A 25,120-nucleotide genomic window follows, 5' to 3' on the forward strand; every position below is an offset into this window, starting at 1 on the left:
AGAGGGAACGCGGGTCACCTGGCACGATCCAGCCAATAGGAGGCCGGGTTAGATGCGCCCTGCGATATTGGCGCGGGGTTGATCCGAGCCACCTCGAAAAAAATTTTCCGGACGTGGCTCTCCAGGCCCCGCCTCCTCATCCTTCGGGCCCGGTCCGGGGTTCTAGCTCCGCCCCTTTCTCCGGCCATCGGGACCCCAAGGTGGAAGGGTTTCTCCCCAGCGGGGATCTCCCGCCTGCAGAAGGGACGCGCGCTCCCTATTTTTTTTTTATTTCCGGGTGGGCATCCTAAGAATGAGTAGGAGCGGCCCCCGTTTCCGGCGTGCAGGGCGGTAGGGCGGGCGGCGAGCGCGAAGCTGTGTGATGTGGGCTCTCCGAGCCGCCGTCCGCCGCGGGCCCGCGCTCGTCCGTGCGGCCTGCAGCTTCCGAGAGGCGGTCGCGCCAGTTGCCCGGGATCGCCGTGTCGGCGCGCTCTCCACCTGGGGCGGCCGGGGTCCGGCCCGGGGCAGGCCGCTTACTGGGCCTGGGGGAGGGGCGGCGAGTGGGGGAGGCCGCGGAGAGGAAGAGGATGAAGCAGGAGAGGAGGAGGAGGAGGAGGAGGCGGCGCTGCTGGAGCGGGAGCCCTTGCTGCCCCCGGGGGCCCAGCGCGTGTTCTTGCTGCACCCGGACGTCAAATGGGGAGCCAAGAAGCCGACTCTGACCCGAGGTGAGTGCGGGGGCGGGGCCGGGCCTGGGGGCGGGGCTCGGGGCGGGGCTGGGGAGCGGCCTTTCCTCCCGCGCCCCTTGTCAGCGGCCGAGGATTTGTGTGTCTAAATCGCCTTTTCCATCCTCTCACCCCCAGAAAAATTCCAGAAATATTGAAGCCTCCGGGGAAAAGTTGTGATTTTTAAGAAAATTTCCTATCAGTGCCTTCAAGATCATAATAAAACACGTAAAAATAAAATATGCAATAAAACGCTTCATCGTGCCAGGCACTGTGCTAAGATCTGGGAACACCAGGACAGAACCCCCTGTGTAAATAAAGAGAGGGAGAGGTATCTTCAATAGCTACGCCACGATTTGCCCGTGCTGCCTTATTATTTATTACTCCTTATTACTCCTATCCATGTGCTTCAGTCCAGTAAATCTGTATTGCCACGCACTGTACTGACCTTCTCCACTTTCAGAATTCACCTGGACCTCTCATCTGCCTTAAATGTATTCCCCTCCACTCCCCCCCCCCCCCATTCCTCCGGAATTTTTATCTGCATTCCATACTCTTCTCTACTGCCACCAACTCCATGAAGGCTTCCCGGATTCCCCTCCCTCCCCATTTGTTAATCCCCTCTCCCTTCTTGAAAATGACTTCTTTTATTCATATCATGTATGTATTACTCTTCTTCCCTTGCCCTATCCCTAAGGTATAAACTCTTGAGGTTCAAAAAATAAACTTTTGGGAGTTCAAAATAAAGGGAGAAGTACCTAGTTATCCAGAAAATGACTGAGGAGTACAATGCAGGAAAACTGGATCCTGCCTAGATAATCTGGGCCTTGTGAATATTCACAAATTACAACATTTGGACCCTCAACTGTTAAGTCCTCTTGAGCATAGTTTATTGTTTTGAAGGCCAAACTACTCATGGAAAGACAGCAGGGGAATGAAGTTAAAGAGACAACCTTTAGTTTGATATGGGGTAAGTGGAGCATTCAGGTAGAAATATGCAAATAATATAGAAATTCTTTCTGAAAGAGATTATAGAGTAGGATGTCCCTTCCATTCTAGTTTCACCCATCATCTGTTTCATGGACTAAGATGATAGAGTTTACCAGTATCTTGATTTCTCTATACAGCTGAACTTCAGGTGGCTGAGGCAAAAGCGCTAGTGCATACTTTGATAAACTGGTCAGTGGAAGAGACCATGATTGTATCAACAAAAACCCCAGACAAGAAACTGGTTTTTGGCAAAGGAAATTTTGACCTTCTGACAGGTGAGTGAGATTAGGAAGCACTGAAGTAGGATTTTATGTGTTTAACAGTATAGACAGTGATTCTGATCTCTACGCCTGTGTCTCCTTCAACTCCAGATATAAAAAAGTCAAAAGTAATTCTTGAGTATTATCATATAATGCAGAGATTGAGATTTGCATAGGTCTAGAAGTGAAACCAGCTTTAAAGAAGTAGAATATGTCATATGATAGAAGGGACAGATGTGTCATTCCCTTTCCTGTTTATAAACTTGCTACAGTTCTAATTAAAAATTAAGAATTCTAAGGAGTCTAACTGTAAATTTATTAGCAAAAATTTGATATATATCACTTGATTGCATGTTTATAGTCTATTTTTTAATAGAGAGTACATGCTAAGTAGAATTTCAGCCAAAACTATGTGAAGCGTAGCCTCTTTAGTCATATCTTTGCAGTAGAAATCACAGTTGAGAATCAATCAAAAATTTCCACCCCTCAGCCAACTTATAGCAAATTCAAAATCTCTATCACGCTATCCTATCCTTCTCTCCTCACCATCTTGCTTCTCTGTTCAGGAGAGTAGATATAATTTCCTCTATTTAACCCGATTTGGCATGCTTTTCCCTGGTCTAGAACAAGAATTATTTCCCAATCCTCCCAATTATAAGTTCACTTTCTCTAAGAAACTTTCCTATTCTAGGCAGTGGTCCTGTGGTAGAAAAGACATTAGCTTTGAAATCAAAAGATATACTTTTGAGATGCTACTACTTAACCTATCTAAAACTTGATTTACTGCCCTTTCATTAAAAAAAATTAAGCACTTACAATACAAGATTGTTGTGAAGATCAGATACATATATAGTGTATGTGAAGCACTTTGTAAACCATTGAGCATTACATTAATGTTAGTTTCATTATTTTATTTTGTTTACATTTAGTTACTATTGCAATTTATATAATGATTATATATATATATATATATATATCAGGAAAATAAGTTTTCTAAAAGCTGGCATGCTATACTGATATACTGTAACTGAGTACAAATTCTATGAAATTTCATTTTATTTTCATTTTTCCATAGAAAAAATCAGAGGATCACCACAAATAACTTCTGTCTTCCTGAATGTAGAAAGAATGAATCCACTAACAAAGGTATGATAAATTTTTGATCATTCAGATAGATCCCTTACAGTAAGACATGGAATAAATTTAAAACCTATTTAAAAGATGTGAAGATAAAGGAAAATTAATGCTTTTAGAAGATCTAGCCTAAAGTGCTATACTCTTAATATCAACTGTCTAACACTGTCAGCTCTTTATTTATTTATTCATTCATTCATTTATTTATTTATTTTTGTTTTGTTTTTTGCAAGGCAATGGACTTAAGTGGCTTGCCTAAGGCCACACGGCTAGGTAATTATTAAGTGTCTGGGCCAGATTTGAACTCAGGTACTCCTGACTCCAAGGCCAGTACTCTATCCACTGTGCCACGTAGCCAGCCCAACTGTCAGCTCTTTAAATCAAAAAGTTAGCACTTCTTTTTTATAATTCTATATATTGGAAGCTCTTTAGATTACACTAGAGCTAGTGATCATCCATACATATGGGAAGCAAAATATATAATTTCTGTTTATAATTGACAATCTTAGCTTTCATTTAACTTATTACCTGTTGCCTCAGGGGTTGGGGAGTCTTAGGTAATAATTCTATTTGGAGCTTTTATTGACTTTGTATATATCCTACTGCATGTCTTTTTGGGTTTTTTTTATTTGTTTGTTTTGGGTTGTTTTTTAAAGAAAGAACTTGAAGCTGCCTGGGGAGTAGAGGTATTTGACCGATTCACAATTGTTCTTCATATTTTCCGCTGCAATGCTATGACTAAGGAAGCTAAACTTCAGATTGCTCTGGCTGAAATTCCTCTTCTCAGGTATTTCCACATAATGGCCCTCTAAGCCAAACCTTTATCTCACTCTCTATATCCACTAAGCAAAACCAAGTAAAAATGTATCATCCTTTTACAAATTAAAATGCCCATCCTAAGAAAGTCTCTCATTTTTCCCTTTGAAATATTTGTATTAGTTCACTAGCAAGATTATTTCATAAATTAAAATCATTATGTCCTCACTAAAATTATTTTAATAATAGCAGATATCCATGCCAGGGCCTCATTTTAGCAAGTGGTCATCTTCATTTCCAAAAGCAATACCAGCAGCGCACAAATTCTGGCAGGAGGACCCACCAAGGTAGAAAGCTTGGATGTAGACAAATTCTCAAAGGAATAGTAAGAAAATTACTGGCAGTTATCCAGCCAAGTATAACATTTTAACACAGTTTTTTTAATGGACGAAAATTTGCTATAAATCTTGTCATTGAGAATGCCATGTTAAGCTCCTTTACATTACTCAGATACTCAGGTGGATCTGAGATAACATTGATTTGGATAGTCCTTCCATCCTGTGCAAATCTTGTCCATGTCCTCTTATAAGTTCACCCAGAGGAATCTATTCAATGTGTTGCAAGTTTTCCACATAACCTAGACATAGCCAAGATATCAGAGGATCTCTCAAGTAGTTTATCTGACATCCTTTGCCCTCATCCATGTGACCATTCTCTCTTTTGCTACCATATATTTCACTAACGATTTATGTTATTCCTGTTCTTCAACATTTCTTCTTTGTTATATGAGGTAGCCTACTCACAATCATCACACATTTATTACTCTGTATGAAATTCATTTTCAGTTCTTCAGAGACAATTATATTCTATGACTTACAGCCATAATCTTAAGGACTTTAAGGATATCTGCATCATGTTGTCAGCCCTAGAATCACACTCTTCAGTTTCTGGGTCTTTCCATCTGCAGCTACACTAAACTTTTTTATTCTACCTTTGACTACAATTTTTTTGCTTCATATTATGAAATTTCTATTTCTGTGGTCAATAGGTATACTTGCTAAGCATATTTTAAAGCAATTTCACTCCTATTTCAATACCAGGTCAAATCTGAAAAATGAAGTTGCTCAATTAGATCAACAAGGTGGTGGCTCTCGATATATCATGGGATCAGGTAAAATACAATGTTGTAGTCTATATGTAGGCACAAATGTTTTAAAGTCATTGTACAAATAAGTATATTGGGATTATACTTGACATTGTAACATTATGGGTTTAGGACACATTCAAAATTGAAAAAAAATCATTCAGAATCATGCCATCTCATCTTTCTCCCCATCCACATTACTAACAAAGTACAGTTTTCTCAAATATCTAGCCATATGCGTTTTTAAAATTTTTATCTATTTAAGGCAATGGGGTTAAGTGACTTGCCTAAGGTCACATGGCTAGGTAATCATTAAGTATCTGAGGCCAGATTTCAACTCAGGTTCTCCTGACTCCAGGATCAGTGCTCTATCCACTGTGCCATCTAGCTTCCCCCTCACCATATGCATTGTGATAGAAATATTTCTCTTTTTTTTCTTTTTTTTTCAACTTCTCTCTGAGTAGAAAGGTAATAGAGACTACATAAGAAAATCAGTCAATGATGAACATCATTACTGAGCATTAGAAGTGTGGAAAGAGATGTACTGATTTTACATTTCTTTCTCATATCAAGACCTTTAATAAAAACTTTTTTATAGATTTTCATGCTATTCTTACTAAAAAATAAAACTAAAGATTGGGTTTTTAGGAGAAACATTCATGCAAATACAACAACGTGTATTAAAAGAGAAAGAAATAAAAATTAAGAAGGCCCTGGAGAAGCTTAAGAAAAGAAGACATCTTCTCAGAAGTCAACGTAAGAAGCGTGAGCTACCCATTATTTCTGTAATGGGATACACAAATTGTGGTAAGGCTCAAGTATAATATATGTCGAAGTTCTTTTTAATGCTTCCTTGGAAAAGTTTTAGAATATTCTAGTAGAATCATTAGAAAATTGCTTAGTTTTTATTAAGAGCCAGCACTTATTTTTGCTGTAAAGAATAAACTCAAAAAAAAAAACTCAGTGGGGAAATTCTTTTCTATATTGACCAAATTAACAGTAATCAAATATTCCTTAATCATCTATTTACTATCTCCCTATCATTTTAATGGGTACTTCTGGATATCTCTTCTTTTTATAGATATTTTCTGATTTTAAGTCGTAGAGTTATTTCAGATATATAAGTAGAACATTTACTAGAACAAAGCCATTTCATGTTTTGAACTAATAAGATTTTCTAGTCTTTTTTAAGATTAATTAAACTGTTCTTAATATTTATGTAAAGCTTTTTAAGTAATGTTCTTCATGTTGCAAATGAAAAGTAATTTATAGAACTGAATTTCTATTTCATTTATGTTTTGAGAGCATAGTTAAGTGAACCCTTAGTATAAAGAAGGGGCCAGATACTTGTTTGCTTGAATTAAAATGAAAGAAAAACAATTATCACAAGATTGCATAATTAGAGCTAGAAGAGACCTTAGAGACCTTCAAGTCTAACCCCTGATCTTGCAAATGAGGAAATTCAAACACAGAGGTTAAACAAATATTCTCTGGTGACAGTTTCCAAGTATCTGAATCAAAATCCAATGCAGGGATTTCTAAATCCACCTTACATCTGCCCTCATTTTCAGGGCCCAAGCTTGTAGTTCATCTCAGCATGGTGACTTGAATCCCTCAAGGACGTAATATACCCATTTATTCTCTCCTTACTTATCTGGGGTATTCCCTCCAATAAGTCAATTTTGTTCTCTGATTGCCAGTATAATGGTCATTTTTCCTTCCTATAAATCAAAGTAAGAGTTGAGCCTCTCTCGCTTCTCTCTGTTTTCCCATCCTCCCCAAGAAAGAGTTCCCAACTCTTCTTTGAGCTACATTTTTCTTCCAGTTTTCTTCCAATAATTCCAATTGGTTTTAAAAGCAGCAACTTTTTTATTGTCATTAACTTCATGTTCTTAACTTTCTTTACCAACTTTAGTTCATTCTGAGAGCTGGCATTCTCAACCACACTATTTTATTAGTCATTTGTTGCCTAAACATACTTCCCTCTTCTATATGTTTTAAACAGTTTGATTTGTTTTACTTCAGCTAAGAAATCTCAAGTAATTGACATTTGTCAAAAACTTCTCTCCATTTATTAGCCAGAAATTAAGTCTGTAATTTTAAGGTAGCTGTATACTGTTCAGAGAGCATTAAAGAGTTCCAAAAATCCTATCATGGAGTCTTCTGTGGTCGTTTCCTACCCTTCCCATTTAAACAGACTGCCATGGCTTCATCTTATTTGCTACCTACAGTGCAGTTCCACAGCTATATAAAATAGCATTGTCTTTTAATGCAAAGTGCCCCTTTTAGTGTTTGTATGGTTCTTTATTGTCATATCAATTTGTAACCTGGGGAGTTTTTTATTCTTTTGAGAATGCTATTTCAGTATGTTGGAAAAATAAAGTTACAAAACCAAAAGGGACCCTAGAGTTTATGAAATGTAAGCCCCATTTTACAGAGGAAGAAGCTGGAATTCAGAGAAGGCTATCATTTTCCCAAGGTTATATACCTAAGAGTGAAAGATGCCTTAAATTCGTTTATGTAAGAGAAGCAGCAAGGTATATTGGGTAGAGAGCCAAGTCAGAAAGCCCTTGGTTCAAGTTCTTCCTCTGTCACACACTGGCTGGGTGTCCTGAGTAAATCATTATCCTCATAGTGCTTCCAGTTGATGTTTCAAGACTATAAATTGTAAAATAATTGCTGATCTGCATCAGTAGAGGCAGTTTTCTCACTAAGAATTCCTACACCAATGAAACTACAGATCTGGACTTGAAAAAAAGTGAAAGACAATTAAAATACTCAGGTTCCCAAACAGATATGTTATCTCATCAATTCAAGAATTCCCTCAAAAGATGCAAGTCACAAACTGTCCATGCCTGTCCATCCTGTGACTCATGCCCATGTCCTTCCATAATTTGCCACCCAATATAGTGGAGGACTTCCTTGAATTTTCCTAAAATTTTAAGGGTACCAGTAATCCAGTCTGGCTCTCTGCCTTTGATCTCTCACTCTTCACATGACCAGTTCAAACTTTTTATCATACAGTTCTTTGATGAGGTGTTACTCTTATTTTTCAAACTTCATCATTGGATATATGTTTTAGCCAACTCACACCTACACTACACCTCTCCATTTTGTGATATTGGTTTTAAATTCGCGAACCATAGATAGAATATTTCTGTTGAAAAACAGGCCCTTGTTTTCTTGGAAAGATTGACATCAATAAAAAACTTTGCTATTTTTTCAAGGCAATCCATTCTAGTCTTATCCTTTTCTTCTACTTTGGACCCATCTCAATGTCCATCTGTATTGTGTATCCCAGATACATAAAATTATAAACATAATTTATAAAATTTATAAAATTATAATTTTAGCTCAAGGTTAAAATTTTTGATTATGTGTTAAACTATTTGATTTTGATTGCTCTTTTAGGAAAAACCACTTTAATCAAAGCTCTGACTGGGGATGCAGCAATTCATCCACGTGATCAATTATTTGCTACTCTGGATATTACAGCCCATTCTGGATCTTTGCCTTCCCATATGACTGTTGTTTATGTAGACACCATTGGATTTCTTTCCCAACTTCCTCATGAACTCATTGAGTCCTTTTCAGCTACATTAGAAGATGTTGCTTACTCAGTAGGTTAATATTATAAAAGTTACCAAGTAATGAAGTTTTCTTTTGTCCTTTTTTTGCCTTTTTTTAAATATATTTTTGTAAACATTTATCTCTCCAGCAACTGATGACTCCATGGGTCTAACACTAGATCTAAAGTCAAGAAGACCTGAGTTCAAATCCAGTCTCAGACACTTAGCTATATGAGCCTAGGTAAGTCATTTACTTTGTTTGCCTCACTTTCCTCATCTATAAAATGGGGATAACAATAATAATAATAGCACCTACCTAGCAGGATTGTTGTGAGGATCTAATGAGGTAATTTTAAAGAACTTAGCCTGGTGCCTGGCCCATAGTAGGCCAGGATTTGGGGATTTTAAGTGCATATCAGAAAGGACTATCAAATTGTTAATAATAAAGCTTCTGAATGTTGAGTTTGTTAAAACTTTATAAATAAATAACTTGGACGGCTAGGTGGCTCAGTGAATAGAGCAGTGGCCCTGGAGTCAGGAAGACCTGAGTTCAAATCCGGTCTCAGACACTTAATGATTACTTAGCTGTGTGGCCTTGGGCAAGCCACTTAACCCCATTGCCTAGCAAAAACTTAAAAAAAAAAATTAATGAACTATCTAGATCACATATCCATTTGGAATTCATTATGATATATAGCAGAAGGTATAAATAAATAACTTTTTAAAATCACCAAAACTTAGTTAAACCAAAAACATCAAAGAAAAAAATAAGGGGTAAAATCTTATCTAAAACTTTTGATATTTAACAAGATTAATGAGTTAACAAACAAAACAAGCAAGCTCAAAAAAAAGTGTTTTGTGTACTCCATTAAGCTATCTGAAGGTCTACTACCTCTGGTTTTGTTTTATTTTTTTAATGTCCAGCGTTGTTTTTATGTCACTTGGTAATAATAACTAGCATTTTATGTAGTCTCTGCTGTTCACCATATCCGAAGTGCTTTACAAACATGATCTCATGTGAGCCTCACAACAGAAGTTCCAGAGAGGTGCTGTTATACCCCAACTTTACACTTGAGGAAACTGGGTTATATACGGTTAAGTGACTTGTCCTAGGTCACACAGTAAGTGTCTGAGTCCATATTTGAACATCTCTTCCTGCCTATAGACCTAGCACCATTCATCATACCACCTAGCTACCTCATTTCCAAATATATTCCTCCTTTCTTCCATTACTTAGGAAGCCATCTTTTTTTAACGAAGATTAAAAAAGGAGTAAAAAAAGGAGTTTCATAAACTAATCAACAGAAAACGTTGCTAACAGTATATAAGATATTACATGCCCATAGTGCCCCCATGTCTTCATCAAAGGGGAGAAAGTTCTAATCCTATTTTACAAGTAACTTTTTACAGTTTTCTTGCCTGAGAGGAAGTCTATTAAGTCTTTAAAACCCTTTTAGTCCTATGAAGATTCAAAGTACAGTCTAGTCATTGTGATCTTTTGAGACAGAGAACTAATCCTTTATTAATAGAGAAATACATTATCAAATGTTTTGTGGTCTTCTAGACTCATTACAGAAACTTTCCTCATTATGTAACCATATTCTACATGTGTATTTTGTAGGACGTAATCATCCACGTGAGGGACATCAGTCACCCAGAAACTGACCTCCAGAAAGCAAGCGTTTTGTCTGTTCTAAAGAATCTGAATCTATCAAACCAGTTACTAGGTTCAATTATAGAAGTTCACAACAAGGTGGATTTAGTAGAACGGTAAGAAGAAAAATACAGCGATTTAACTTTTTTTCCCACCTCCTCTTCTTGCTGAAATTTTCTTTAATGGATGATTAAACATTTCCTCTTATTTTCTTGGAACTTTCTCATCTTCAATTCTTCTATGCAGTGGATTTTCTTAATTCCATGAAAAGAAAACTCCAATAATCATAAGTATTGTATTATATCTATAATAGCTTTCCCATGGATGAGTTAATTTATTTCAGTGATGTAGACCAGGCTTTTTTGACTTTTGAGGTATTAAAGAATTACATAGCTTTAGAATTTCAGATGGTGTAGAAGTCTGGCATTGATCATTTTAGTTACCCAGGCTAACCCTCAGTTTTACTCACTTCACTTGTATTGTTTACTAGTTAATTAATCTAGCTTGATTGCTTCTTCACAGAGTTGTGACAATACTTGTCAATCTTTTCCTTTGTTGTCCAGGTATGAACCTATAGAACCAAATGCTATAACCATTTCTGCACTTCTTGGTCATGGATTGGAAAAACTGAAAGCAGAAATAGAAAGTGCAGTTCTGAAAGCAACCGGAAAAAAGCTTCTCACTCTTAAAATTAAGCTGGAAGGAGCTCAGCTAAGGTAAACAGGTGACCAATATTAACTGAAAGAATGATAAGCAATTGCTATAATGAATCACCATTATTTTTGAAAAAAATTTGATTAATAAAAACCTTGGGTAGGGGGCGGCTGGATGGTGCAGTGGATAGAGCACTGGCCTTGGAGTCAGGAGTACCTGAGTTCAAATCCGGCCTCAGACACTTAATAATTACCTAGCCATGTGGCCTTGGGCAAGACACTTAACACCTTTGCCTTGGAAAAAATCTAAAAATAAATAAATAAAAACCTTAGGTAGACAGCTGCTTAAAAAGCTTTATAATCAGATTTTGCATTTTCCTAAGGGCAGAGATGAGGTTCTTATGTCCCTGAAGCTAATTCAGTCTTGGTATCTAAAGTTATATTCTTGAAGAAATTTAGTGCAAGTGCCATAGCATAATTCGAGCAGCAACTCAAACACCTACAGAATAATCTGGCATATGGACTAGGAAATTAAAGATGATATCTAGAACAGGAAATATTAAGGCTAATGAAAGTTTGTAATGAAGGACTGAATGGAGATTTGATTGGATAAAGGATAATTGACCCAGACTTGGTTCAGGCCCAATCATGGTGGGGGGGATAGCAAATTTATTGATTTACCTACAAATACAATATGAGGTAATTTAGAAGGACAAGACTTCAGAATATCAGCTAATTTTCATGTTCAAGATGTAAAGTGCCTTAACTTTAGCCTAGAAGGTGGAAGTTTGCCTACCACTCATGGACAGAACTGGAAAATGAGTTGGATGGACCCAAGAATAAGTTATTCATTATTCAGTATCTTCTTGGAAAGAGGTCTTTAAATGGTGTATCCTAGGGATTTGAGCTTGACTCTGTACTCTGTAACAGTTTTATCAGTAACTTGGATAAAGGCACAGATGTTATGATTCTTACTCTTAGAGATGACACATAATTTGGAGGAATAACTAATACAGTGGATGACAAACAGTGTTCAAAAAGATCTTGATAAGCCAGAACACTGGGCTATATCTAATCAGATTAATTTTATTGAAGATAAATGTAAAGTCTTATATTTCAATTCAAAAAATCAATTTCTTAAGCACAAGATAAGACAAAAAAGACAGAGGTTTTAGAAGATTGCATGTTTAATATGAATCAAGAGTGTAGTGTCCACTTAGTGGCAGATACTGCTATGGATATGAAGATAAAAGCAAAACAGATCTTGCCCTTTGCTGGCTTCCATTCTATTGAAGAGAAAACAATGTAAATACAAAATATATTCAAAGTAATGGAAGAAGGGGACTCATAATTGGTAGAACTCATAACTGGTAGAACAGAATAAGCCAGCAAAGAAGATAGGACTGGAAGCAAGCCTTAAAGGAAACAAGGGGCAATACCAGAGGATGAGGGAAGGGATGAGAATAGCCAGTGCAAAGGTAGAGTTAGGCCATGGAGTCTGAAGAACAACTGAGAAGCCAACTTGACTAAAGTAAATGAATGAAAAAGCCTCAAATATTTATTTTGCCTGGGAATGTGCTAAAGCATGGGTGATACAAATGCAACACCAAGATAGTCTCCTTCTTCTCAGAATTTAACTTCTCTCTAGTCAGATATGTGTATTTTGGTCTGGAAGGTCATAGGCATGGTGAATGGAGTCACAGGGCAAATGAAGGGTATGCCCTTTCCAGACATGGTAGTGTTATTTTGATTACTGTTTCCAGAACAAGGGAGTTCATAGGAGAGGGCTCAACAGAAAGAAGTCTGGGTAATGTAGCGTGGTCTGGTCTAAAGCCAACTAGATATAAGAAATTCTGACCAGTCAAGAGAGGATGGCCCCAGGCCAATTGCAGCATTCTACCAGATAAACTGGCAGTAAACTTAGAAAATTAGTCTAGAGTCAATTGGATACAACTTTAAAAGCAAAACACAGCATTCATACTTTAACCCAGAAGCCATAGGGAGCCACTGAAACTTTTTTAGCAAGAAAGTGACATGGTTGGGCATAGGTGGGGCAGTGGATAGACCACCAGCCTCAGAGTCAGGAGGACCTGAGTTCAAATCTAACATTTAACCCCATTGCCTCACAAAAACACAAAAATAAAAAAAAAAAGTGGCATGGTCAGATCTGTGCTTTAGAAAGCTTTGGGTTTATGAAGCTTTGACATCTCTATTGAGGATAGATGAGACAGAAAAGAACTGCAAACAACAAGACAAATTAGGAGACTTGAAAAAAGTGGTTGTTACGTTGCAGGAAGATGATGATTTTGGGTGATAACCTTGTGACTAAAAAAAAGAAAAATGCTCTAAAAGTAGAATTGATAAGATATGATATTAATTGGATATAGAGGATCAAGGGAAAGAAAATGTTAATAATAATGATTATAGCTAACATTTACTGTGTGCTAGGAACTGGTACACATGCTTTACATTTAACACATTTGATCTTCATAACAATCCTGGAAGGTAAGTGCTCTTATTATTGCCCATTTCACATTTAAGGATTGTGAATAGAGTGATTAACACAAGTTAATTGAGGTACAGAAGTCACACACCTAAGTGTCTGAGGTCATATTTGAACTTTGATTAGATCTTCCTAACTACTCTATCCACTGTACCAACTTTAGGAAATCAAGAATTACTTTCAGCCGATAGAGGGAAATTATGAGGAGGGATTAGTTTGGGGGGGGGGGGGATTTAAGTCCCATTTTGGACATGTTGAGTTTAACGTGAGATGTCTGGATGGAACTGTTATATCAAGAGTTGGTGATGCTCCCAAGAAAGATGTAAGCTGTATTTGTAGATTTGGGAATCATCTACTTAGAGTTAAAATCTTGGGAGCTGACAGAATCTCAAAGATAGAAGTGGGCTCAGGAGAGAATCCTGGAGTATACCCTCAAATAGGAAATCTGACAAAAGAAAGTGAAAGAACTGATAGATAAAAAGAGAAATGATATCACTAAAACCCAGAGAGTAGAGTTTCTTTCACATTATACCACCCTCGTAGATGATCAACCTTGTCAAATGCTGCAGGCAGTCAGGAATGAGAAAAGACCATTAGATCTTAGAGAAAACCATTTCAGGCAAGTGATAAAATTGTAAGCCAGTGGGGCAAAATACAGATAAATGAGTCTGAGGATGTGAAGTAAAGCAACAAGTGTAGGCAAGTTTTGGGGGGTTTTTTGTTGTGTTTTTTTTTTTTTGCAAGGCAAATGGGGTTGAGTGGCTTCCCCAAGGCCACACAGCTAGGTAATTATTAAGTGTCTGAGACCGGATTTGAACCTAGGTACTCCTGACTCCAGGGCCAGTGCTTTATCTACTGCGCCACCTAGCCGCCCCTGCAAGTTTTAATAGAATATTGACTGTGAAATGAGAGATTTAGGACTGATAACTTCTCTGGAACCATAGGTCAAATGATGGGGTTTTAGGATAGAAGAAAGTTGGGCGTGTTTTTAGACAACAGGGAAGAAGCCAATAGACAGGGAGCTATTGAAAGAGTAGAGGATAGGGAAAGGAATGATTGATCTGCCAAAGGTCAAGGGCAGGGATAGAATCAAGAATATAAGTAAAATGAATCTTTGATTTTTGTCAAGAAGACCCAACTCTTCCTCTGTGACTAGAGCAAAAAAGTGAGATAGGAGAAAATGTCAACAAATTTTAAGATATATGATAGAAAATAGGGATCTTGTAGCAAGTGATCTGTTTTCTTTCAACTACAAGGGTGGTATAATGTGAGAGACTTGGGAGAAAATTAGAGAGATCCATGTGAAGAATGTGAGTCAATTATGGAAGGGAGTAAAAGGATTATCTTGCTAAAGTGAGAATCTAGTTGAGATTATGTACTATAAATTTGTCATAGACATAGGCTTTTTTGACTTTTCAGTTACATTATGGTGAAAACTCCTTTTCAAATAGAGATTAGGCTAGATGGATAATGATAATTTTTTTCAACTTTGAATTTCTGTGACTGACTTCTCACGTTCTTTTAGCAACATGTTAGTTAAAGGAGAAAAGGGGGAAGAAAAAAAGAGGGTGGTGAGCTATTCCAGGCTTTGATTTTTGACAAGGAATGAGTGGTAATAGAGCAAAAGATTCAAGGTCAGAAAACAATTTATACTTTTCTCTCCACCTCAATCTTATAAAAGAAAGGCTAAACCTTAGATCATAGAATTTGAGGAAGCTGTTGAAGTGGGAGGCCAGAGTGTTTGAGGAAATATCTCTGTGTCTTGTGACATCCCCAAATAGAAGAAAAGCAGTCATTGAGAGTAGAGAAAGACTATGAAGGTACTGAGCTGCTTGAGAAAGGAAAGAAAACAACTTAGAATCAAAAAGCTTTATCTTGAGGTGTTCATAGATTTCACTAAATTGATGGAGTACATAACACAAAAGGTTAAGAATCCTTGATCTAGGGTCGGCTAGGTGACACAGTGGATGGAGCACCGGCCCTGGAGTCAGGAGTACCTGAGTTCAAATCCGGCCTCAGACACTTAACAGTTACCTAGCTTTGTGGCCTTGGGCAAGCCACTCAACCCCATGTGCCTTGCAAAAATCTAAAAAATTTAAAAACAAAAAGAAGCAGTAAACCGCATGCCAACTCCTCTTCCTGTTACAGAATAAGAAAATGACATGAGAGAGGGTTTGTCTGGTATTAAAAGGAGTGATTAGGGATGCAGTAAAGTAACCTTTAGGAGGAGCCTGGTCACCATGAGTATCAGAAGACAGAAGTAATACAAGGAAAAAAGTCCTAAGATACACAAATGTTTGTTAACCGTAGAGCAAGAGTTCAGAGGGTTAATGCCATCTTATTCATGCTGGCCAGAAGTAGGAGGGTGATAATCCCCATGGTACTGTGCCCTACTCAAACTACCACTGGCATCTTTTATTCCATTTTGGGAACCCCAGTTTAACTGGAGAAGGGTCCAAAATAGTTGAACCTTTTTTTGTGCCTTATGAAGAATTGGAAATATTTAGCCTAGGAAAAAAGCATACTCTGAAGAGACAGAGACGTGTTTAAATAAACAATTTAAAGGCTATCATGTAGAAGGATTAGCTTTTATAATACTGGATCTCAGAATTTAGAACCAGGTAGAATGGGTGGAAGGATTAAATAAGCAAATTTGGACTCAGTGGAAAAAATACTAACATTTAAAGTTGTCCAAAATACAATAACCTGCATTTAAGGAAGTGAGTTCCCTCTTATTTAGAATTCTTCAAGCAAAGACTTACTGGGTTTGTTGTACAAGAGATTCTTATTCAGGTAAGGATTGGGGTCAGTAGACGGCCCATAAGGCCATTCCAACTCTTGCAGTTCTGTAGTTCTCCTCACAGTGTAGAGCATGTACAAACATCCACAAAGTGTGGATTGGAAAAAAGTTAAGACTATATCTTAGCATTGTGCTTGTCATACAGTAGATGCATGAATGTCTTTTTTCATTCATTCATTTATTGCCTCCTAAAAAGTTCTCAACATCTCTTTTGTCTTAGTTGTACAGAGATGATGATCTTCTCTACAAGATATATTAAAATTCATCACTGAGTAGAGGATGGGCTTGATAGGTACTTTTTTCTCTTAGACCTTACTGAAAGATAATCTCAATTTAAACATTCTGATTTAACCCATCTTGGAGGCTATAGCTTTTCTTATTTTCCCTGATAATGTGCAGTTACAACTTTTAACCAACTTTATGTTTTAAATACAGATTTTATAAATGATCAAGTTCTAGCTTAAACACTTGACAGTTTCTTATATTTAAGAAAAAAATACTTAGAAACAGCTCTTAGAGGAAAGTTACCCTACAAATCTAACAAATGAACTGGTACATGTGTTTCAGCTCTTTTTTAAAATATTTTCTTTTAAAAGATTACCAAATCATTTATATGTAATTTTTGCAAGGAAATGGGGTTAAGTGACTTGTCCAGGGTCACACAGCTAGGTAATTATTACGTGTCTGAGGCTAGATTTGAACTCAGGTCCTTCTCACTCCAGGGTCAGTGCTCTATCCATTGTGCTGCCTAGCCACCCTAAGTGCTGTTTTCAAAGCACTTTTACATAAACTGGCTTTTGTCAACAAATAATTTCTTAAATTACGTCTACCCATATGAAATATGAAGTCCAAAAGAAGTCTGAGACCCAGTCCCTCCTATATGAATTTTGGGGAATAGGGCTCTTTAGTTTTTAATATGAAATGTAAGTTAGTGGCATAAACATGTTTCCAAAAAAGAGTAACCTATGGCATCAAATGGATTAATGATTTTCATAAAGTATTATCTTTTATTTATAGCTGGCTTTATAAAGAAGCAACTGTACAGGAGGTTGATGTTATACCTGAGGATGGAACAGCCAATGTAAAAGTCATCATAAGTAATTCAGCTTATGGCAAGTTTAAAAAACTCTTTCCAATATAATAATGTATTTATTATATTATGGAATAATTCAGTGTTTTAAGCATTCTTAAGGAATGCTGCCTAAATACCAAAATAGTTGCTCCATTCTGCTTCACATTTAAGATATGTTTGCTGCTATGTGAAGTGACAGTGACAGCAAGCTCACCTTGAAAATGGATATCAGATTATGTTAATTATGAGTTGCTCTATATAGATAAAAATTACACTGGATGAATCACCTTTCAATTACAGAAATTTGTTAGATCCTGAGTGCTGCCTTCATTTGTTTATCTGTAAATAAATATTTATATTATTTTATCTTGTTTAATCTTGGGGGGGTTGTTTTTGATGGGAGAATGATGAATTAAAAAAAATGAAATGTGTGTATCCAACCATATGTTTTTCATATATATCAATCACTAAACCCTTCCATCCATCAATACTAATCAATGTTTTTGAGTTTAACACTATTTCATCATTCAGGGGAACTGAAAAAATATTTCTACCCATACACCCTTAAACACTCAAACATATCCTAGCTAACTCATTCTATTTTAAATAGAGAGAAGATATTTGTATTTTACGAGTTATGGTAGGTATCACTCTATCTTGCTTCCCAATTATTTTTTAATCTGGGTTCAATTATTATTTTCATTTTCCCATTCTTTTGGCAAAAAATTTAAGTAAGCTCTTACTATGCATCTTAAAGTAGACTTGTCCTTGTCCTCAGAAAACTTACGTTTTACTGGGAGGGGTAAGTAGGTGAAGTAGGGGCATACACATTATATATTCAGGAATGATGAGGGCATCTCTTCCCCACCACCAACTACCACCATGCTTCCCTAACTACTTTCAGTTCCCCAGACTGGGCAAGACTTAAGATTCTGACTATGTCTCTCCATATCTACCATTTACTCCATTCCCCCCTACCCCCCCACAAGGTTGTTGGGAAGCTATAATATGATGAGAACACAATGTGTGAGGGTGGGGAAAAAAAGAACTAGAAGGAAAACAGAAGAAATACATTTGCAGTCATAGTATTAGATCTCTAGGGGAGGGCCATCACCAGTTGTCCTGATCCATATCTGGCCTCTGAACCCAGATGTCTCCAGAGGAGAAAGTGAGGCTGGTGACATAGCACAGCACCCCCTCACTTAAATCTAATTCATATCTTGTCATGGCATCATTTCCCTGATGTCATGGTCATCTTGAAAAATGAAGGACAAATAGCAACAACAACAAGCAGACCTCTAGGGGCAAATATTAGTGTTTATTGGATAATAGAGTTGTGTAAATCATAAGGAATGAATCTTGAGAACTATCTTTGCATATAGTTGGAACAGCAAATAAATAAATAATTTAAAAAAAGAAATCATAAGGTCATTCAATTGTTCACCAAATATATGACTACATAAGGACTCCTTTACATTTTAGGAAAATTTAATTACACTATAAATCAGATTATTCAGAAAAATACAGAATATGTATACCACCATCTACCTTAATTTGGATTTGTAGACATTGCTTGATAGTCATCAGGTAGCTAAGGAAATTAATTCATCCTTTAAATTTAATAATTCCCAGCAAAGGAAAGAAGAGGCATGGTTAGGTTTTTTTGAAAATCTGTGGTGCTTGAGAAATAGTGATTTAACAGCCAATGTTTTTGAAGGCCCTTTCCTCTCATTAAAATCAAAGCTGCTGACAGTATATAATGACTGTTTACTGTAATGAAAAGCTATAAACATTCAAAATTCATCCTCAAATTAATTTCTATGAAATTAAATGATTCATTTCTGGAGAAGTGCTGACCAATAAAAGATGACTGTGGTACAAAATTCATCTTTTCCAGACTAACTAAATGATAGGAAACATGTCAGAGACTTATTAGTGAACTATTTTTCTCTTCCTAGCTTTAAGCTTGCTTCTTTTTATTACATTAAGTTCTGGTTGCATTTACCCAGCAAAGTAATCAAATGATGTAAGATTTGTATAGCACTTAGCTCAGTACCTTGGAAATAGTAGGCATGTAATAAATGCTTTACTTACTAGCAGTGTCTGGGCAAATCATTTAACCTTGTTTGCCTCACTTACCTCATCTGTAAAATGAACTGGAGAAGGAAATGGCAAGCTTGCCAGTGTTTTTGCCAAGAAAATCCCAAATAGACTCACAGTCAGATGCAATTGAAACAACTGAAAAACAACAAATAAATGCATATTCTCTCCCAATTGTTATTGTCTGTTGAGTTTACTCTTTGAGTTTATTCTTTCAAGCATTCAGCTATCAATCATTTACTAAATGACACTTAGATTCCCAAATGTTACTGTTTCATCCTTTCATTCCTGTCCAATTCTTTGTTGGTCCTTTTGGGGGTTAGTTTCGTTTTTTGGCAAAGATATTGGAATGGTTTGCCATTTCCTTCAAGTCAGTTTACAGATGGGGAATTACAGACAAGGCAGACAGAATTGTGACAGAATTAAGACACAGCTAGTGTCTGAGGCCAAATTTAAACTTAAAGATAAATCTTTCTGACTTCAAGCTCAACACTGTATCTTTGTGTCCCCTACCTTGTATAGAGGGCCAGCCCCAGGGAGTGATATTCACATATCCTTGGTAATCTTCATCAAAGGTATGTATGGATTATTGCTCATTGTATGGATCCGTTAGCTCACCAGTGAACCCTGACCTAGGATAATCTGTGGCTCCAGGATGGTTGTACAAAGTTTCTTTGATAGAGAAGCATGCATTTTTCTAAGAACAAATACTGTAAATTTACCCAGGAATTTGTAAAACTGGGTCTCTTTTAACCGGTCATTCCTGAGATAAGTTTCTGCTATAAAAAGTCTGAGTTTCCAAAAATAAAGTTGGTAGATTTCCACTTCCCAACCTTTTGTGTTTGGATATGTTTGTCTACCTAACCTGACTCTCAGAAATTCATGTCCAGACCCATACCAGAGCTATTGCGGGTGATACTACCTGCCTTTTCAAGTGCCTTGGAAGAGTCCTGAAAATTTATTTGTTTTATTCTAAAATGAATCAGTAACAGTATTAAAATAGTTTTAGTACTGTTGACCTCAATTGGATGATAGGAAAAACATCTTACATCTCATGACCTTTCACTATACAATGACCTTGAGTATTTAAGATGACATTGGTAATTATGTTCATTTCTATCTTTCTAAATCATTACTCTTTTTTTGTAATTTTATTTTTTTATTGTGAACTTATCCAATATCAACAAAATAATTTCCATTTACATTGAAAAACAGGAAAAGAATACTGTATGAAACCATAAATCTGTTATGTACGACTTGTTGTTAAAATGTATAACTTTAATAGTAACTCCAACATCATTCTGCTTGTCTGTGTCTGATTAAACTTTCTTCTGTTGTCTTCTGTATGTTTTCTGATTATTTCATAGACCCTCTTTTTTTCCCCCCTTGGTATCAAACTCTTCCACCCCAGAAAACTTTCATCTATAACAAATAAATATCAAACAAAATAAATAGATCCATACATTAGCCATGTCAAAAATGTTTGTCTCATTCTATACCTCTATCAAAAGACTGAAAGTAGGCTTCATCAGTGCTCATCTGGAGCCATGCCTAAAACATTCTTCTGAGGAAAATGAAATAATAAATACAACTTGTATTTATTCTCTTGTCAAAAACCTTAAAGTCACAGTATCTTAAAGCTACAGAAGTAAAATGAGGTAATGTAGCTTTTTCATTTTTGAAACTTGGACATAGATGGGGATGTGAATACAGAAAATGAGTGTTTGAAAAGATTTTTTGCAAGATAATAAATCTTGCTAAATAAGGGTTTAAAAAGAGCATCTTGAAAAACAACCAAAATTATTATGAGAGCACAATTTCAACTTTAGATACAGAATACAGAGCTCAAATTTGAGGACAAAAGTGTTAGCATGCTAAAAACAGCAAAGGGGAACATTAAGATTGCTTAGCAATTCATGGAAAGTATAACTAATCTATATCAGATTATTTGCTATCTTGGGAGGGTGCGAATGAGGGAGGGAGAAAATTTTACAAAAATGAATGTTGAAAATTATCTTTACATATAATTGGAAAAAATAAAAATTTTCATAAAAAAATCATGGAAAGCAAGAAGATCTGAAGCAACATTTTGATAAGGCTGCATAAGAATGATAAATAGGAGGAAAAAGTATTTTCATTAAACAATGACTTGGGATTTGAGAAAGCAAAAAGTTCATTAAATAATGATCCCATGCATTTATATTTGGGAGATTGGTCAGTTGTTTTCAACTCTGATACAGATGGTTTTGCTAGAACCTAATGAACATCTAATAAAATGTAATACAGATATGTTTCAAATATTTCTTATACAATATGATAAAATTTCTAGGAATAATAATATATTAGCATCTTTAATCTGTGTAATAAACTGTTCTCAAACATCCCAAGAAATTTGTTCCATTTTACAACTGGAAACACTGAATCAAATCAGTTAAGCCAGTGGCAAGCCTCCAGGGCCAAGGAAGAGGAAAGCCCACAGGGATTTCTAATGAAGCCAAAAAATAATCTATGAATATAAAATTCTGAGGAGAAATCCAAGACAATTGTACCTGTCCAACAAAAATATAAAAAGCTTTTCTCATTGAGTTGAACTTGTGGGCTCATCTTTTGCAGTTGTCAAAATGTTTTTGGGCTGGTCTTTTAAAGAACTAAAATATACAAGGGTGAGTTTCTTTTACCTTAAGGAATCTGCAGTATTTAGCATGACTGAACAGAGAAATTAATTCTGTCCTTTTCTTAGGAGCTCCAGATGGTTCACCCTCTTTAGAAATTTCCCATAATTATAAGTTCGTATTGTATAATTATATCTTCCACTAGAGCCCTACTTAGATTCCTATTTGGAGAATGTAAGTGACCTCAACTTCTTGAAGGCAAGTTCTGGAAGCATGAAAGGCTTTTAGTACAAGTGTAACAGTAGTCTAAATTTGGAAAGCCATGACCAGAAGGCAAGCCACTAGGAGATTAATATTTTTTTTTGTAAATGACAGAAATTCATTAACCTGTCTTCTAAGGCATGGGAGGAGTTGAAATCTATATATGTGGAGGGACTAATGAAATCATCCTTAAGTAAAAAGAAATTCTAAGGGATTTAACCATTAGTATAAACTAAAGAATCAACGATTTGTTTAAGGGGCAAAACCAGTATGAAAACTCAAAGGCACTGATGCTAGAATTCCCAGATTTTCTATTCTATGACCACTACTCCTTGCTTCTATTCAATCCCCTTTTCATTCTGTTGTCCAATCAGAAGCCTAAACTAAAACAAAAACCCTAGAAGGGTTAAAAATCTAGCAACCTGAATATGTCACTTCATTTTAGGAAGGTGGGGGCAGTCAATCTGTAAGAAGTTTTTGATTAAGAGCAATGACATCACTGACAAAACTGTCAGATCCTATGAAGTCTCCAGCAATGATATTGGTACACTTTGTCCCTGGCCCAGGACACTGTTTTTGAACCCATGCATTCAGGTATGGGAGGTTAGATAAAGTCATCTTCTTCAATGATCCAGATGGATGGGTCAGAACATATTGAAAATTTTCAGTAAGATTAATCCCTGCAACAAATAGTTCATCTGAAACAAAAAGAAATTAGAAAATTATGCATCTAATTGTTACATGTCACCTAAACCAACAAATTATTCTACCCTTTTCCCTATCCAGTTTTCTCTATGTTTTTGAGATCTCTCATTTCCAGACAGAAACCAAGGACTAGTAGTCTTGTCTCCTCAGTAAACTGTTAACTACATAGGAAAAAAAAACTCTATGTCCATGACCCCCCCAAAATGAAAGTAAAGCCGCTGTCACTTTGATCCAATTTCTCAGATTTCAAAAACGTCATACTATAGAGAAATAATCACTATCACAGAAGTTGAATGCCTTTGCTGAGTACTGCTATCAATGTGTGCTTTAATGAAAAAAAGAATGCTGTGAAGTTGCGGCAGTGTAGTATGGTGAAAAGACTGCTAAATGTGAATTCTAATTCCAGTCCTGCTGTGAGCTGTGTGACCTTGGTCAAATTGCTCAGTCTATTTGGGTCCCTTTTAGCTCACCTGTGAAATGAAGAAACAGAACAAGATGTCTTGGAAGGACTTTCTAGCTCTAAAATTATGTAATCTATGAAGTCTTACATTATAGCTTTCAAATATGGTATGACTAGTGTATTGACTGAAAAAAGCTAAAATGAGTCAAAAAGAAGCAAGAATTTGTTTCTGAACCACTGCCCTCTACATACACAAAACATTGCCTTCAAATTTAGAACCAAGCAGTTGCCACTAGAAAGAAAGAAAAGAGAAAGTAAAAAAAGCTCTGCCAACAAATATTTATTGAATGTCCATTGCAAGTGTGACTAGGCAAACAATGGCTTCCATCTACTCCTCACTGTCATAATTTGTTTTTCATTATCCAAACTGGCAGGGTTTGTGTGTTTTCTTGGGATTAGTTTTTAGGTTGGTTTTTTGGTTTGTTTTTTAAATACATTGATTAGTAAAATCTAGATTTAAGAATGGAATGGCTTCAAAATTATCAATCAGTAGTAATATGTATTTAGCCACCACATGACATGTTGCTGTCCAGTCTTTCATTTATGTTCAGTTTGTGATCCCATGGACTATTACACCAGTATTGTCCATAAGATTTTCTTGGCAAAGAAACCAGAATGATTAGCCATTTCCTTCTTCAGTGGATTAAAGCAAGCAAGGGTTAAGTGACTTGTCCAGGGTCATACAGCTTCTAAGTATCTGAGACAAGATTTGAACTTGTCTTCCTGACTCCAGGATAGCACTCTATGCACTGAACCACCGAGCTGCCTTCTACGTAACTCCCTGCCTATTGCATAACATATACAACTCCTTAAACATAGCAGACACTTGGTAATTATTTCATGTTTAATTGATGGCTAAGATTAGGTACATGAGAATGAGACATGTAAACTTTAAAATAGCACAGTCCAATAGCCTCCAATAGCCTCTTTAACATTAAAATTACTGTAAATTTCATCACTGCATCAAATTGGCCCTTACACTGTTTCAGGTTTCCTTCTTGAAAACATGATAGCATAACTTGTCATCTAAATGCTTAAAAGTTAGTGAATCAAAAAGCATCAGTGTATCCTTGGAGATAGTGTTATAAAAATAAATGGTTTACCTGGGCGTCCAGATTCTTTCATTGATTCCAAATAACAGAGCAGGTCATCTGTTTTCACCTTATTTCCCCACCAATATGGAATTCCAGGCCATAGCTCCTTGTGCCTATGCACAGCAATTTCATTTTCATAGGAGACAATAACCCTGTAATCATGTCTCCACAATTCCTTCAGTGTCAATAATTCCTGAAAGGCATTCAGAATTGGAAAAGCTTACTGATAACCAATGGGCATGAATTTGGAGGAATCTCTCAAAAAATATTTTAACTCCCTCCAGGGCAAAAATGACTTCATCTCTGTTGACAATGTTTCTTTTTCCTTTAAAAAAATTTAAAAACATTTTCAGGCATATATTTACAAGAGAAATCATTTTTTTCCTCCAAAAATAACTATAAATAATATTTGTTTTGATTATATCACTATATCATCCAAATATCAGTGTCTTACTAATAAAATCATAATCTCACAACACCAATCCTTCCCTGTTTCTATCCACAACTTCTGATACTAAAGCAATTATCAAAAATAATCTTGTCGTAACAAAAACCTGAGTTTCATAATGTGCTAATATCCAGAAACATTCTCTAAAAATGAAGAATGCTGGCATCAGATAATCTCAGATTTGGAGGAGATTTTAATGGCTGT

General features: G+C 36.3%; 3 protein-coding genes across 3 annotated transcripts in view; 1 reads left to right on the forward strand and 2 right to left on the reverse strand.

Annotated features, from left to right (window-relative positions):
* LOC141506690 (cohesin subunit SA-2-like) overlaps window positions 1-321 on the reverse strand; it is a 116,169-nt gene extending 115,848 nt beyond the window's left edge. The window contains exon 1 of the mRNA XM_074213677.1: window positions 19-321. The gene's annotated coding sequence lies outside the window, so the exon portion shown is untranslated. The remainder of the gene's footprint in view (window positions 1-18) is intronic.
* On the forward strand, window positions 80-21,294 carry GTPBP6 (GTP binding protein 6 (putative)). Its single transcript, XM_074213687.1, has 10 exons — window positions 80-704; window positions 1,829-1,966; window positions 3,027-3,097; window positions 3,742-3,872; window positions 4,942-5,012; window positions 5,634-5,792; window positions 8,397-8,605; window positions 10,176-10,324; window positions 10,772-10,924; window positions 17,182-21,294. The coding sequence occupies exons 1-10, from the start codon at window positions 362-364 to the stop codon at window positions 17,303-17,305; spliced, it is 1,548 nt and encodes a 515-aa protein (XP_074069788.1). The 5' UTR covers window positions 80-361; the 3' UTR covers window positions 17,306-21,294.
* The window catches only part of PLCXD1 (phosphatidylinositol specific phospholipase C X domain containing 1), a 40,509-nt gene continuing 33,929 nt past the window's right edge, over window positions 18,541-25,120 (reverse strand). The window contains exons 6-7 of the mRNA XM_074213688.1: window positions 24,478-24,661; window positions 18,541-22,907 (exon numbers count right to left, since the gene is read on the reverse strand). Of these exons, the coding sequence (XP_074069789.1) occupies window positions 22,669-22,907; window positions 24,478-24,661 (423 nt within the window). The 3' untranslated portion in view covers window positions 18,541-22,668. The remainder of the gene's footprint in view (window positions 22,908-24,477; window positions 24,662-25,120) is intronic.

This window comes from Macrotis lagotis, chromosome 1 (assembly GCF_037893015.1).
Source record: "Macrotis lagotis isolate mMagLag1 chromosome 1, bilby.v1.9.chrom.fasta, whole genome shotgun sequence".
NCBI classification, from domain to species: Eukaryota; Metazoa; Chordata; class Mammalia; order Peramelemorphia; family Peramelidae; genus Macrotis; species Macrotis lagotis.

What these genes read in the sequence shown, in the direction of transcription:
- GTPBP6 (XM_074213687.1), top strand. Translation starts at nt 362, where the DNA reads ATGTGGGCTCTCCGAGCCGCCGTCCGCCGCGGGCCCGCGCTCGTCCGT. An exon ending in GCTGAAATTCCTCTTCTCAG is followed by an intron (nt 3,873 to 4,941) that starts GTATTTCCACAT and finishes TTTCAATACCAG; the next exon opens with GTCAAATCTGAAAAATGAAG. An exon ending in AAGGTGGATTTAGTAGAACG is followed by an intron (nt 10,325 to 10,771) that starts GTAAGAAGAAAA and finishes TTTGTTGTCCAG; the next exon opens with GTATGAACCTATAGAACCAA.